The sequence below is a fragment of the Cololabis saira genome, chromosome 8, assembly GCF_033807715.1.
Source record: "Cololabis saira isolate AMF1-May2022 chromosome 8, fColSai1.1, whole genome shotgun sequence".
NCBI lineage: Eukaryota > Metazoa > Chordata > Actinopteri > Beloniformes > Belonidae > Cololabis > Cololabis saira.
This window is the reverse complement of record NC_084594.1, coordinates 24,033,721-24,050,732: the sequence shown is the minus strand read 5'-3', so window position 1 is coordinate 24,050,732 and position 17,012 is coordinate 24,033,721. Positions and strand designations below refer to the sequence as shown.

At 38.0% G+C, this 17,012-nt stretch overlaps 1 protein-coding gene across 1 annotated transcript; it reads left to right on the top strand.

Annotated features, from left to right (window-relative positions):
- The first annotated feature begins 38 nt into the window (after positions 1-38).
- tusc2a (tumor suppressor 2, mitochondrial calcium regulator a) lies at positions 39-10,348 on the top strand. The gene is made up of 5 exons (XM_061727346.1): positions 39-294; positions 6,098-6,179; positions 6,891-7,091; positions 9,444-9,564; positions 9,654-10,348. Exons 3-5 carry the CDS (start codon positions 6,952-6,954, stop codon positions 9,717-9,719), a joined length of 327 nt encoding a protein of 108 aa, XP_061583330.1. The 5' UTR covers positions 39-294; positions 6,098-6,179; positions 6,891-6,951; the 3' UTR covers positions 9,720-10,348.
- Positions 10,349-17,012: the final 6,664 nt, after the last annotated feature.

Sequence of the window (17,012 nt, the reverse complement as noted above, 5' to 3'; positions counted from 1 at the left end):
ATTTAGCAGACTTTTATAAAATTTTGATTACGGTAAAATTTGTGACATTAGATACAGGGGCCTAAAAGATGAAGCAATTTATTTTGACAACCATCATATTTTTCTTTTAATTATGGATATAGCTGAAAATGTTAAAGCGATATTTATACCTGTTTAAGTTTCAGATACATTTCGTGCTTGCAAATGTACTTTAATGATGTAGTGCCAGTTCTCAACAAATGTCATTTCAGGGTACTTTACACAGACAGAACAAGTTGATTTCAAGTCCAGTCATTTCAACCCAATACAGTCCCAGTAAGTATATTTGTGCTTATAAACTAACAGCTCTTAAAAAAAAAGGGATTAATGTAAAGAAACTTCAATGTGGAAAAGTCCATTATACCTTCAGTAGAACCAGATTTTTGAATACATAAGACTGGACATAATCTTTATATGTTATATATTAAATTGATTATATATTAAAATGCATATATATGCTTTATATTTTTACCAAACTTGGTATTAACCATTAATATATATGCAGACAAATAAAAAAAAAGACTGGACATCTGCAATATGGGGACTTATTAATTACAATAATAGTATACATACTGTTCATACACGGGGAGTAAAGACTACAGAATTAGAAATTTAATTAAGCTCTTTCTAAAATTATATATTATTTCATATTTAAGATAGACATCCGCAATATAATAAAATACATTTTATTTAGGGTTGTTTATGTCGGGTAGGTAGGATTTAAACGTCATTACGGTAAATTAAACCACCTCGGAAACAATACTAGAAATAGCTGAACACACTAAGGCCCGGTTTCACAGACAAGGCTTAAGCCTAGTCTCAGACTAAAATGCTGTTTGAGCTGGCTTAACTTTAAGTCACTTGCACAGACATATCTTAAAATAGTCATAGATTTAGGCCCGGTTTCACAGACAAGGCTTAAGCCTAGTCTCAGACTAAAATGCTGTTTGAGCTGGCTTAACTTTAAGTCACTTGCACAGACATATCTTAAAATAGTCATAGATTTAGTCTGTTCTGGATTAAACAAAGCCAATTGCAAGAGGGTGGATTAGAGCTACTCTAGGACTAAATTTAAGTTTATATTAATCCTGCAAAGAGGCAGGTTTAACTTCAGCTTAGTACTGTTTGTGAAAGGGAGCACAGATGGTTTGGGAGCATGGAGTATTTGGAATATCTAAATGAAGACCAATATTCGCTACAGAGGCTAGCCAGACAAATACTTGTGATAGGAGTAATCCATTGAATCAGTTTGATGAAATAACTTTCCGAAACCGCTTTCGTATGTACAAAGAAGATGTATTGGAGATAATTACTTTGCTTGAGCCTAGACTTTCCTCCATGTCTCAAAGAGGAAGGCCTGTACCCAGTTCTCTCCAAGTTCTGATCACTTTGAGATTCTTGGCATCTGGAACCTTTCATCGTGAAACTGTTGATTTGTTTGGTGTCAGCAAAGCAACAGCGTGTAGAATAGTTCACAATGTCTGCAGTGCCATTTGTGAACTGAGAAATCTGTACATTAAGTTCCCTGATGCTGCTGAGCAAGCCAACTATAAAGTGCGATTCTACGAATATGGGAACTTCCCAGGAGTGATTGGCTGTATTGATGGATGTCATGTTGAAATCAAGTGTCCAGCAACTCCTGATGCTGAGGAGTACAGGAACAGTAAGAACCAAACCATGGTTTTCCATCAATGTTCAGGCTGTATGCACCCCAAATTTAGAGTTTTCAAACATTGTTGCCCGTTTGAAGGGAGCAACACATGACTCAAGGATTTTTCACAACTCTTCATTGTGTGCTCAGTTTGAGAGAGGGCAACATAGTGGAATACTAATTGGTGACAGTGCATATGCGCAGAGTTCCTATTTATTCACACCTTGGCCACATCCCACAACAACTAAGCAGCAAAGATATAACAGAGCTCATATTCGCGCTAGAGGGATGGTCAAGCGTATGTTTGGAGTGTGGAAAAATCAATTCCAGTGTTTATGCAATACATTTCGTTTGAGCCAAGAAGATGCTGCAAGGTGATCATTGCTACAACTGTTCTGCACAACTACCTGAAGCTGCACAACTACCTAAAGCAGTATAATTGTCCTGACCCTCCAATGGAAGACCAGAATGATTCAGATGTGCCCATGCCAGTCCAACGAGGACTTGCACTCAGAGCTGCTTTCACATTGCAGTGCAATATTGCAGTGCAATAGTGTGCTGAAAAATTAAATGAGAAACTCAACCAAGGCTGTCCTAAAGTTTAGGTTGTGATGACTACAATACTCACACTCTTGTCAAGTGTATTTCATTACATTACATAGCTATCTCATGCATCTTTCTTTGAACAACTCTCTCTTCTAATTTCATATCCAATTCGACCTGTAGAACTCTCATTTTCATGTCATGCTCTTCTTTCAGATATTTCATTTTCTGCTCATGAACTTCTAAGGTTAACTTTTCATGCATTGACATCCTTTTTGGTCTCTGCTGGAAGGTTTTGGCAGCATCTTTTCTCTGGGATGCCATGCCAGATGTGGAGGGTGCACAGTCACTGTGCACTGGCTCTTCCACCAGGGTTAGAATAATTTCCTCTGGGAAAAGAACACTTTTGGATACAAAAGTGTGGTTACATTTTCATTTGCATTGAATTCACTGCAAATGGCAGACCAAGCATTGTTCTTCTTATGTTCAACAGCAGCACTATGCCCTTTACTTTCAATAACAGCATGATTTCCCAAAATTTGTTTAAGTAGAGTTTTTTTCATACTCAATATAGTTCTTTGAGCGTGTTCTTTTAGCTTCAACCATGTTTGGTGTCAAAATTCCCTCCAGCAAAACTGTCCTCAATTCCGTTCCAGGTTTTTATGAACACCATTAAGCTAACAGACTGTGCTCCCACTTAAGCTAATGAGATGTTCTCATTTAAGCTTACTCCAGGACTCCACAGTCTGGGACTAACTAAGACAAATATAAGCCACGCTCATGCAAGCCACTTAAATGACCTAGCTTTACTAGTCTGACTTAGGCCTACTCCTGGCTTGATATAAGCCTTGTCTGTGAAACCGGGCCATAGTCTGTTCTGGATTAAACAAAGCCAATTGCAAAAGGGTGGATTAGAGCTACTCTAGGACTAAATTTAAGTTTATATTAATCCTGCAAAGAGGCAGGTTTAACTTCAGCTTAGTACTGTTTGTGAAAGGGAGCACAGATGTTTTGGGAGCATGGAGTATTTGGAATATATAAATGAAGACCAATATTCGCTACAGAGGCCAGCCAGACAAATACTTGTGGATAGGAGTAATCCATTGAATCAGTTTGATGAAATAACTTTCCGAAACCGCTTTCGTATGTACAAAGAAGATGTACTGGAGATAATTACTTTGCTTGAGCCTAGACTTTCCTCCATGTCTCATAAAGGAAGGCCTGTACCCAGTTCTCTCCAAGTTCTGATAACTTTGAGATTCTTGGCATCTGGAACCTTTCATCGTGAAACTGGTGATTTGTGTGGTGTCAGCAAAGCAACAGTGTGTAGAATAGTTCACAATGTCTGCAGTGCCATTTGTGAACTGAGAAATCTGTACATTAAGTTCCCTGATGCTGCTGAGCAAGCCAACTATAAATCGTGATTCTACGAATATGGGAACTTCCCAGGAGTTATTGGCTGTATTGATGGATGTCATGTTGAAATCAAGCGTCCATCAACTCCTGATGCTGAGGAGTACAGGAACCGTAAGAACTGGTTTTCCATCAATGTTCAGGCTGTATGCACTCCCAATTTAGAGTTTTCAAACATTGTCGCCCGTTTGAAGGGAGCAACACATGATTCAAGGATTTTTCACAACTCTTCATTGTGTGCTCAGTTTGAGAGAGGGCAACATAGCGGAATGCTAATTGGTGACAGTGCATATGCGCAGAGTTCCTATTTATTCACACCTTGGCCACATCCCACAACAACTGAGCAGCAAAGATATAACAAAGCTCATATTCGCACTAGAGGGATGGTCGAGCGTATGTTTGGGGTGCGGACAAATCAATTCCAGTGTTTATGCAATACACTTCATTTTGAGCCAAGAAGATGCTGCAAGGTGATCATTGCTACAGCTGTGCTGCACAACTACCTGAAGCTGTACAACTACCTAAAGCAGTATAATTGTCCTGACCCTCCAATGGAAGACCAGAATGATTCAGATGTGCCCATGCCAGTCCAACGAGGACTTGCACTCAGAGCTGCTTTCACATTGCAGTGCAATAGTGTGCTGAAAAATTAAATGAGAAACTCAACCAAGGCTGTCCTAAAATTTAGGTTGTGGTGACTACAATACTCACACTCTTGTCAAGTGTATTTCATTACATAGCTATCTCATGCATCTTTCTTTGAACAACTCTCTCTTCTAATTTCATATCCAATTCGACCCGTAGAATTCTCATTTTCATGTCATGCTCTTCTTTCAGATATTTCATTTTCTGCTCAGGAACTTCTAAGGCTAACTTTTCATGCATTGACATCCTTTTTGGTCTCTGCTGGAAGGTTTTGGCAGCATCTTCTCTATGGGATGCCATGCCAGATGTGGAGGGTGCACAGTCACTGTGCACTGGCTCTTCCACCAGGGTTAGAATAATATCCTCTGGGAAAAGAACACCGTTAGATACAAAAGTGTGGTTACATTTTAATTTGCATTGAATTCACTGCAAATGGCAGCCCAAGCATTGTTCTTCTTATGTTCAACAGCAGCACTATGCCCTTTACTTTCAATAACAGCATGATTTCCCAAAATTTGTTTAAGTAGAGTTTTTTTTCATACATAGTATAGTTCTTTGAGCGTGTTCTTTTAGCTTCAACCATGTTTGGTGTCAAAATTCCCTCCAGCAAAACTGTCCTCAATTCCATTCCAGGTTTTTGTGAGCACCATTAGGCTAACAGACTGTGCTCCCACTTAAGCTAATGAGGTGTTCTGCTTTAAGCTTACTCCAGGACTCCACAGTCTGGGACTAACTAAGACAAATATAAGCCACGCTCATGCAAGCCACTTAAATGACCTAGCTTTACTAGTCTGACTTAGGCCTACTCCTGGCTTGATATAAGCCTTGTCTGTGAAACCGGGCCTAAGTTTTTTTTTTTTTTGTCTGCATACATATTAATGGTTAATACCAAGAAACTGCTTCCAAACTGCATTCAGGAATTGTTCCAAATAAAAGAAACCCGCTATGACCTGAGGGAGAAACTCATGTTTGAGATGACGACAGCAAGAACAAATATTAAAAACATCAATTAAGGCAAGAGAAATATGGAATAGATGTGACAACGACCTAAAAATGTGCAGTTCTATCTACAAGTTTAAGAAAATGTTTAAAGAAAATATTGTAAATAAATATAAAACACTATAACTATAAAGTATATTATCAAAAACATTCTAGAATGTGAAACGTCAATTTTATATTTTGTCTTATTTATTTTTTGTCTTTTTGTTTGTTTCCACGGATTAATGCTAATGTTTCAGATTTAAACTGATCACAAGAGAAAAAGGGTAGGCACTATAAACTACGGCTTCAGCCTACACCTTTTCGGCAAAAGCAATGTTTATTTTACTTTTTTCATTTTGTTTTGTAAAATAACTTGTACAAGACCGAAATAAAGACAATTCATTAATTCAAGTTGCTAAAAACCTAAAGCATATATATGCATTTTAATATATAATCAATTTAATATATAACATATGTATATGTATACATATATACATATATATATATATATACACATATATATACATATTAATAAACATATATACATATATATATACACATATATATACATATATACACATATATATATATACATATATACATATACATATATATATATTTCCAACACATATATATATATATATATATATATATATATATATATATATATATATATATATATATATATATATATATATATATATATATATATATATATATATACATATATACATATGAATACACATATATATATACATATACACTTTTCCAGTCATTTCTAATCCCTGATGTCAGATTGTGTACTTGTATGGGATTATTCCTGTCATTTCTTCTTCCTGTGGTCAGATCAGCTGATCGCTTCATCCTCCGGTGAGCTGAACAGCTGCTCGGTATGACCACGGATGGAGGTTTAGCGGAAAACAGTGAGGTGAGATCATCTGACACATCGTTTCTGAATGTTTAAGAGTTTTGTTTCTTTTTTTTTGTTTTAAAAGGTAAACCGCAAAGCGAGTTATCATTTAGCTACTAAAGCTAGCTCACGCCGAGGCTAAAGCCTGATTTACCCGTAGGGTTCGGCGTAGCTTACGGCGTAGGGTACGCGGCGACGCGAACTGTACGGTGCGTGTCGCCGCGTACCCTACGCCGTAGGTTCTGCGTTGGTGTAACGCGGAACCATAAATCAGCCTTAACAGGCTAGCTCACCTACACGCCAGGTAACGCAGGAAAGTTGTTATTATTTACGACAGGGGCGCTATTATTAAAATATAGGCTGTGGATATTAATAATAAAGCCCTGGCTGTGTGTGTGAGTTCATACAGTCGTGTCTTTTGACGTTTATAGTTGGTATTTACGGTGGTATTTACTGGTTAGCTACCAGCTGCACTGATACACTGGCTTCCAGAGACAAATGCAGATAAAATAAATATAATTTAAGAGATTTACAATGAGGAGTTGTATTGCGTGACAACTCACTCAGATTTACTTGCGTTTTTATGATAAACGAGCTGTAATTGTCTTTTATCTGCGTCCAGCGCTTTGATCTGAGAGATAGAGTAAATGTGATCAGGAAATGTCTTTCTCCTGATGTGATGTTTGTGGTATTACTTCATGGAATAACTACACAATGTTCTCTGTTTAGGTCTGGTCGCCAAACAGACTGGAGGCTTTAATTGGAGATTAATTATGCCTTATCTCTGAGAATGGGAGGGAGTGCATCCAAAGCCAAAGGTGTTTGGCCTTTCTCGGGCAGCGGAGGAGATTCAGGTAATGAGGGGAAAGAGCAGTCTCTGGCCCGGCTGAAGGGCTCCAGGACCACACCGTTCGTCTTCACCAGGAGGAGGTAATCACTGCTGTGTTGAAAATAAAAACACTTATGCCATCCAGATGGATTTATTTTAACATGCAAGTGTTTCAGTTTCATGGATAGTTTGGTCCAAATCAGTAACTTTCTTTCCAGTATGAAAATACCAGTGGTGGACAGTAACAGAGTAAATTTACTTGAGTACTGTACTTTAGTACATATCCAGAGGATTTGTACTTTACTTGAGTATTAGATTTCTTTGGTACTTATTACTCTTACTTGAATACATTTCCAAGATAAATATTTTTACTTTTACTCGAGTAAATTTCTAGGAAGGCTGAAAAGTACTCGTTACTTTCAGGTCTGCTCTTTTTTCTTCTTCCCTAAAATCCTATTGGACACAAGCTGTTTTTGTCAAAGGAGGAGACCTATCACAGTGCACGCTCTCCACTGGGATGTACGTAAAGCGGAAATACGTCAAGCCTCCTCAAAACGATACCGCCAAAGTAGCCTGCGTTTGTCAAGACAGAGCCGCAACAAGTGAAGACAGAGCCGCAACAATGACTACGCCTGCGTCAGGAGAAGAAAGACAATCCGCTGAGTCGTCTGAGTCTGATAATGAGCCGGACTCGGAGCAGGGACTTTCACAAAATCCTTGGCCGTATCTTAACTCAATGTTTGAGTTCGACCGAGTAAAAAACGAGGGCACAGACAAACCACAGACATTTATTTTCAAATGTTTATTGTGTCTGCCGAAAGCAGAACTACCTCTCTGCTTTGAAATTTACTCTTACTCTTACTTTTACTTAAAGTACATTTTAAAAGCATTTACTTTTGGATACTTAAGTACCTTTAAAAGCAAGTACTTTTCTACTCTTACTTGAGTAATATTTTGACTGAGCTACTTTTACTTGTAACGGAGTAAATTTTGACCAGTAGTATTTGTACTCTTACTCAAGTACTGGGGTTGAGTACTCTGTCCACCTCTGGAAAATACTCACATTTCATATGATCAGAGGTGGGTAGAGTAGCCAAAAATTCTACTCAAGTAGAAGTACTGTTACTTCAGAATAATATGACTCAAGTAGAAGTAAAAAGTAGTCATCCAAATAATTACTTGAGTAAAAGTAAAAAAGTACTTGGTGAAAAAACTACTCAAGTACTGAGTAACTGTTGAGTAACGTCTGAAGGTCAAAATAATCATCTTCAGGCAAATTAAATCAATAAAATAAATAAAAAAATAGCTAAATTAAATTAATCTTAAAGTAAATTCAAGTACTTTAATAAATCATATAATAATAACAGAATAAAAAAAAAATTAACGGTAAGCACAAGTAGCACAAAATTTCAAGCCTTTGTACTTTTCTTTTTTAACCAGGCAGAACTAGAACAAGCCCATGTTTGAGTCTGTGTATATGTGACAAAACATGCAAAAACAAACATTTTTCCCAAAGAATCACTCAGTGATGTCATGAGATTGACGTGTACGTGGATAAAAGGTATAAAAGAAAAGTAACAGCTCAATGTAGCCTATTGTAGCGGAGTAAGAGTAACAGTTTCTTCTTCACAAATCTACTCAAGTAAAAAGTATAGTGATTCAAAACTACTCCTAAAAGTACAAAATTTCCCAAAACGTACTCAAGTAAATGTAACTCGTTACTACCCACCTCTGCATATGATAAAGCAAATATTTACTCTTATGAATTTAATTTAACTACAATCTGTTAATAGTCTTGACGTAAATTCTAGGTTACTTTTATTTATTGATTTTTTTCCACCCCTTCTTTCCCTTTTCTTTTGTTTTCTTTCTTTTTAATTTTTCTTCCTTTTCTTTCTTCTATGTGTAGATGATGGCACTTAATATGTTTATAAATTGTAGAGCAACATGTATAAGCTGTCTGTCTATTTTTAAAATAAAACATTTAAAGGGGGCCTATTATGGCATCTAATACCTATTTTAAACAGGCCTTGAATGTCTTAAAAACAAGCTTTTGATTGTTTTTGCTAAATAAATTAGAAATTCAGCCTCTGAGCCATGTCTTTATCATCCCATTCTCTAAAGCTGGGCATGCACTGTGCGATATTTTAAATCGTTTGATTCAGCCCCATCTCAAACTGCACGACTAGATCGCTGAGTTCAAAAGTTCGCAGCCCACGAGTAATTTGTGATCGGGAGCTCGTCGTGAGGTGTTAATCTCTCGTCGTTACCCCACGTATACTGCACGAGGCACGACCAACGATTGGGTCGAAATCTGGCCCGATCCAAAAAATAGTCGCAGACCACTTATGTTAAAGCAAGAAAAAACTTGTTTTTCATAATAGGTCCCCTTTAATAACAAAAAAAAGTCTTTACGTACCGATTGATTTTGATGTTTTACTAACTGTTGGCAGTTCGTTGTACTACGATGAAGATGGTGACCTTGCCCACGAATTCTACGAGGAGACAGTGGTGACAAAAAATGGCAGAAAAAAGGCCAAGTTGAAGAGGATACAGAAGAATCTGATTCCACAAGTGAGTTGGATGAAACACACAGTGGTTTTTATGTGGGATGTTTTGTTGGAACTGCCTGAATGTGATTTATTTATTTTTTCTTCTTTCAGGGAACTGTGAAGCTTGACCACCCGTGTATTCACGTAGATTTTCCCATTGTTCTCTGTGAAGTGTGAGGAGTTGCACAAGACTATGTGCAGCCACAGGCGCTTCTCAGGGCAAGGTCTTACTCCAGTCGGAGGCATTGTTCTCAAGACTGGAAATGGCCCTGGAGGGAAAAGAGAACTCCACATCGTTAAAACGCTATATTGACTGGAATCTTGCACATTTGAGTTTAACTCTTGTCAGGAGTGCACTGTTCTCCAATGCCTATTTCATCTTTCACAAAGGTAGTGATGGTACAGGTCATTTACTTCCACTACCCGGCTCATTGTAAGCAGTCTTTGAGAATACATAGCGTTTCTTATGTGAGGTTTTATTTTTTTGCAGGGGAAATTATTGATGTGAACAGGCTTAAATGCTTTATGGCCTCTGTGAGATGTAGAGTGATAGATGTATGTTTCTTTGTACGTGTAGATGTGGTTGTTTTGTTTGGATGAATGTGTGAAAGAGGGATGTAAGACTACACTGTTACAGGGTAGTAATAATGGTGGATTGTGACATTTAATGTACGTGGTCACGTTCTATATTGTCATGTCTGAGTCTGTTTCAGTTATTGAAGCTCAGACCTGCACTAGTGAATATAATGCACTGTAAATAACTTCAGATTTCATAGTTGGAAATACTTGAATAAATGGTTTACTGAGCTCAGTTGCAAGTCAAATATTTTATAACAGTGGTTCCTGTTGCCTTTTGTATTGTTGTTTTTGATTTTACTGACCAGCCACGTAGCTACAGCCACTCACTTAGATTCTCTGTCAACTCAAATTCAGTGTTTACAGGTTTTGAATGGTAAGTCTTGTGTTATTTGGCTCATACCTTACTACAAAAAAAGGTACACATCTGGTGAAAAGTTTTAGAACACCCCTATTTTTACAGTTTCTTTCAATATTTATTTAAGAATTGAAATTCAAGCTGTTAAAGTCCAAAAAATATTTTCAAATGGTACAAAATTGAGTGCTGAACTGCCAGATGTTTAAAATATAGGGTAAGGCTACCCAAAATGTACATTTAAGAATTATACATGAGTATGAGTCATTGACTGTCACCATGGAGTAGGTAGCGTGATAGTCTGGGGGATAGTCGGGGTTTTGCTGGATCCAGGGTCGGTGACTTGTACAGATTGGGAGGCACCCTGAACCAAAACGGCCACCGTGGCATTCTGCAGGACCATGCAGTAAGGCATGGCAAGCTTATTTCTATAGCGTGATTCAACAACAAGGTGATTCAAAGTACGGTACTATACAGAGACATTAAAACATAAAAAAGAGCATGATTTGAAATTTAAAGAAAAATTAAATAAATAAGAACAATAGATGAAAATCAGTAGTTAAAATATGAGCTGATCAACCTGGATTTAAATACAGTGATCTGAGGCTTTCTTGGAGTTTGTTCCTGACATGGGCAGCATAAAAGCTGAACACAGCTTCTCCATGTCTGGTTCTGGCTCTGGGAACTGATAAAAAAAACTGATCCAGATGACCTGAGGGGTCTGGAAGGTTCATACGGGGTCAGGAGGTCACTGATGTATTTTGGTCCTGGACCACTCAGAGCTTTATAGACCAGCATCACAACTTTGAAGTTTATCCTCTGACGGACAGGCAGCCAGTGAAAAGACCCCAGAGATGGACTGATGTGGTCCACTTTTTTGGTCTTAGTGAGGACTTGAGCGGCAGGGATTCATCCTTCAGCAAGATAACAACCAAAAAACACACATGTCCAGCTAAGCCAGATCTACCTTAGGAAAAAGCATGGTAAGCTTGAAAACATGAAGTGGCTCGGTCTCCAGACTTAGACCTCATCGAGCTGCTTTAAGATTAAATGGACAGAGTTAAGGGAAACCTTTGGCTGGAGACGGATTAGTCTTTTTTCTCTCACTTCACCTTTTTTTTTAACTGACAATAGTTCTACACACTTCCGTTTGAATGATATTGATGTTTAACTCAGCATACAGATCATAAAGATCATCTTTAAATTGGTCTTTCCCCTATAATTGTTAATGATTTACAACAATTGTAAGATAGGATGCTTCAATATTTTACAGCTTCTCAATGGGAGCAAGTTAGAGTTTCTGTAAAAATAATGAGAAGGTCCACAGTGAGGTAGCAGTTTCCTGCTATTAAGGAAAAAACTTGCTTTAAGGGTGAAAAGCCAATGTTTACATGTGAAACAAAATCCTAATAGTCTTTTAGCCAATTTTTCCCGTTTCTTCAATTTCTGGGCTGTAACACTTTTCAGTGGTGTGCAACTAATGCCATCTTTTCCTTGGTTATTTGATTGATGCACAGATGAATATAATCTGCAAATATTCAGAAATTCAAATAATCTACACTTTTCGGCTATAAAAAGGAGGTATCTCCTGTAGATGGCAGCAGAAAGCTGTAATTACTGGAAGGTTAACTGAAGTGTCAGATACTGTGTGGCATTTGCTTTATTGTCCCATTAATCATCATGTTTCCTTGCTTTCCTGTAATTATAATTCTACTTGTCAGGATTTCCAAAAGATTAAATTAGAGGCCCTCTGAGGTAAAAACTTAAGACTCCAATCGTGACCGGTTGAGGTTGCTGTTGCCATCTGGCAAGGTATCAAACTTTAATAGCAATGTAAACATATTTTAGTGTCCGCAGAGAGTCCCCCACAATAAATGGGCAGGGCGTCCTCCACAGACCTTCTATAGTGTCTGTAATTGTGTGGAATGTGGTTGGGTGCGTCTTTGGGCCAGAGGTCAGTAACTTTGATGTGCTTCCTCTGCAGTGCCCTTTGAAGTCTTGCTAAAAGTTGGTCTATATTAAAAGGATGAAACATGAAAAAAAAGAAGTAGGAACTTGATGAACATGACACCGTGAAGCATCTTTCTGATCCCTGGAATGTGTTTCCTCATGTATTCATCGTGTGTGAAGAGGGAAAATTGTCAATGTGCATGTGATTGAGAGAGAAATTGATCCTGCGTTGAGAGCAACTTTGAAAAAGCCCTGAAACATTTTTTTAAAATTATAAACAGTAAATGATGTACATTACTTTTCCTGGAGTCTGTAAGCTGAAGCTGTAGTGGTTTAAAGTAAAACGGCAGCGTGTGCTAAAGCCTGTTTACGTTCCCTGGAGGATTATGATACATCTTGCTCTATAGGTAATCACAGTTAATGTGACTGATGTGATGTTGTGAGGAAACAATTTCTGAAGAATAATGATGCATTTAATCGACTTATGAAGCCACATGAATATAGGCTTTGATGGAAAAAGAGTGAGGCGTGTATACTTATCAATTTAAGACAAAATATATGTATTTTTGGGTGTACAATAATGCATTTAGCAGTTTAGATTCCTCCCAACTATTTACATTATTCAAATACAGTTTACTTGGATGGATAGTTTGTTGGGGAGAATTTGATGGATTTAAAGTTCAATTATAATTGTTCCTGAGAGTCTTCAGAGTTACATTCATGGTTACCATTTGGCACTTTCATTCGTAACGGTGGCAGGGTGTGTTTCCAGTTTCCGTCCCATTGTTTTTGCTTCCTGACCGTCCATAACTCCCACTGATGCAACACTCAGGGGGTGGAGGTCAAAGGGAAGCCAAGAGATTCCTTTGTTCCTTTCCCTCCCTCTTCATTCACACAGGCTTGCTTGGCCTCTGGATTTTCCTTAAATACTCCACAGGGAAAGAAAAGAAGAGGAAGACACAGATGACAGGGTGAGGTGAGTCAGCAAAGCTCAGAGGAAAAACAGTGGAAAGGACTCTGACACAGGAAAACTGCTTGCTCCCAGGCACTCCACCTCACCTCAGTCATGTGCACAGATATCTTTCAGCCCATACGTATCTGCAAAGAAAAAGATTTAGACAAAACACATTTTTGAAGAATCACACATGGAATTTTCTGCAGAAACAGTAGTTTTTAAAATCAAAGAAAAAATACAACTTTTTCCAGTTGATGCAGTCCTTGGTCACTAGATTTTTCTAATACTGTGAAGGTGTGTGGCTTCTTTGCTCCCCTTTTTCCACTCTCATATCTGCTATACTTGGACACAAGACAGCACATGGTACTTGACTACGTGAATAAGTCATTGCCAGTGTCGCATGCCTGCAGGCACCACTGACATCTGCATGCCACATGGTTGTGTACCCGCTGTCTGAAGTGTGCTCAGAGCTTAATGTGGAAAAACAAAGCACAACATGAAAATCCTTCACTCCAGTAGCAACACAATAATGTTAAACTGCTTGGGTAAAATCAAGCGCTCTGCATTTATTTTATACATGGAAAAAAGAAAAAAACGTCTAAAGTTCTCATTTTACTGTCAGACTAATGCAGCTGTGGGTTTACACAGTATTGTTTAGTGTTTGTCGTCAGAGGTATCGTCCTTTTCCTTGACCAGGTTTATCTCATGGTACAGTGCTTATAAAAATCTTCATTGTGTTCAGGCATAAGGTGGTTTTGCAATTTTTGGTTTTCCAAATAAAACCTATGTTCAGCTCTGATGACATGATGCCCCTGTGTAATTTTAACAAAAGATGTGTAAATGCATCCATCTTCTTTTCGAGTCTGTTGCAAAGTCAGATGTTCTGCCAGTATCTGGCGCAGGTCACAGCTATTGCATTAATACTTGACTCACGTGGGATTAAAATGCCTTTTTTTGGGGAGTTGTCCTGAATCTACAACTCTGACTTCACATGTGTGCTTTTGAGTTTTATTCAGGTTTTCAAATAATGCTTTTATGCTCCCACTGGAATTAAAAAAAAATCCAAACATCCATTACTTGTGAATGAGTAGTTTTGTGGAGTTTCCTCTGCTGTCAAGAAAAAACTTTCACCATGAAGCCATTTGCTGTTATTGATTTTTATACATGCTTTATACCCTTTTTCTTACAAAATGTACACATGAAGTATTTTGAAATTTTATTATTTCACCATTAAATTCTGTTGCACATTGGTACAATGGTCCTGTTTGATGATTTTTAATATTAGTTGCTGAATTTAAGATGGATTATTATTTACAAATCTCATAAAAAATGGGCCAAAATTATAGCAATATTTTTCTAGTGTCGGTTGTTCCAGGCTCGCTGTTGGCTTGTAGCAAGAAGGTTCCTGGTTTGACTCCTAGCAGAGTCTTCTCACAGATCTTGTGTGAGTTTTCTCAAAATACTCCAGCTTCCTCCCACAGTCCAAAAACAAAATGCCAGGTAAATTGACAGAGCAGTAGCAATGAGCCTGAACATTGTCACTGTTTGTCTACATGTGGCCCAGTGAGAACTGTTCAGTAGACAGGTTTTAGTGAGTATATGGGAACTACGGACAACCAGTTTGGTTTTAAAAGCAAGCTTGGGACAGATCAGTGTGTATATGCATTAAAGGAAATTATTAGTAAATACAGACGGCAGAATTCCACCATGTTTATGTGCTTCCTAGATGCGTCAAAAGCATTTGATAGGGTCAACCATGGTAAACTGTTTTCCAAACTGCAAGAGCGTGGTGTCTCACTTTACCTGATAAGGATCCTGCAGTTCTGGTACACACAACAGACCATGCAAGTCAGATGGGGCAGTAGTATATCTGCACCGTTTCATGTAATTAATGGGGTGAGACAGGGTGGCATTTTGTCACCTGTCCTCTTCAATATTTACATGGATAATCTTTCCATGAAGCTTAGTCAGTGCAAGCCCGGATGTATGATAGGTGATAGTGTTATTAATCACCTCATATATGCTGATGACCTGGTCATCATGTCTCCATACAGTGCTGGGCTACAGCTACTGCTTAAAGTGTGCTTTAGCTATGGAGTCCAGTATGACATTGTGTTTAACCCTAAGAAGAGTGTTATTCTGATTGTTAAAGCTAAGGAGGATCAGAAACAAAAGTTTCCCCCATTCTTACTGTCTGACCGCCCCTTAGATGTTGTTAAGAGAGTACGGTATTTGGGTCACATCATAAATGAGGATCTATGATGATGATGACATCCAGCGTCAGTGCTGTAAGCTCTATGCTCAGGCCAATATGCTTGACCGTAGATTCCATATGTGCACAGCTGATGTTAAAGTAAATCTATTCAGAGCCTATTGTACACCTCTTTACACAGCTCACCTTTGGTGTAATTATACCACCGCCAAGCTAAAGAAGTTGCAGGTAGCATAATGATGCGTTCGGGATCCTCCTTAAGCTTCCAAGATGGACAAGTGCAAGCACTTTATTTGTTAATTGTTATGTCCCCACCTTCCATGCTCTGCTGAGGAATTTTATGTTTAAATGTATGTGTCAACTCCATGAGTCAGAAAATTGTCTAATAACTGCACTCACCAACATCAAACGGAGTGATACAAGGTACACATCTGGACTATGGAACATTGGAACAGATGTTTGCATGTATTTTAATGTGTGACCTGTAATTTTTATGTATTTTATATGGAACCTTTTGAGTCTGTAATAAAGTATTCATTCATATTTCAAAATGTCATGTTAAACAGTTTGTTGTCTTAAAAGTGTTTACACTGAGTCTGCTTTTAAAATAGTAGGCTACGTCATTTACATCCCGAGACTAATTAAGCTGGAAGCTTTTAGACCAGTAGTTCTCAAACTGGGGGGCCCGACGAGGTTGGAAGGTAGATTAATTAAAAAAATGATAATAATTTAAGATTTTTTATTTCTTTAAGATTTTGCCTTCAGTACATATGTGCAGTGAGAGAGAGACAGGAAATAGGGGGGGGATCTGTAACATGAAGCAAGCCCACCCCACTCACTGAAAAGGTGTGGGGATTAAAGCTGACATTTTTGCAGAGCAATTGTTGAAATTTTGATTATTTGTTTAGCTGTTGCTGCTGTTTTTTTTTCCTCGGGGAGCTGGTTATTTTTGGAAAAAAATATGTTGAAAGTAATGCATACTGTATTGTACAGTAAAAAGGTAAAAAAAGAAATGTGTTGCACACATGAAGCAAGCCCACTCACATCCCTGAAAAAATGTGGGGATTAAAGGTGTAATTTTTGTAGAGCAAATGTTCAGATTTTGGCTCCTGTTTGTATTGTTGTTGTTTCAATCTCTCTGAGTTGGTCAAGTTGAAAATCTATTTTTACAGAGATGGACAGTTTTTTTGCACATATGTTCAATATATGAAATGAATTGCAGTCGCATTTGAATTCAAAAGATGTGTGTGTCTGTGTTGGGGTCTGTGTTACGTACAAAAGGGGGGCCTGGCAAAAAAAGTTTGGGAACCACTGTGTTAGACCATTATTTTATTTTTGCCATGTGGCATCCTGCGCCGCCGTGTGACCTGTTACAGCGTCCACTTCACCAGGGTGCTGGACTGACCCATTCCTCGCTGGACC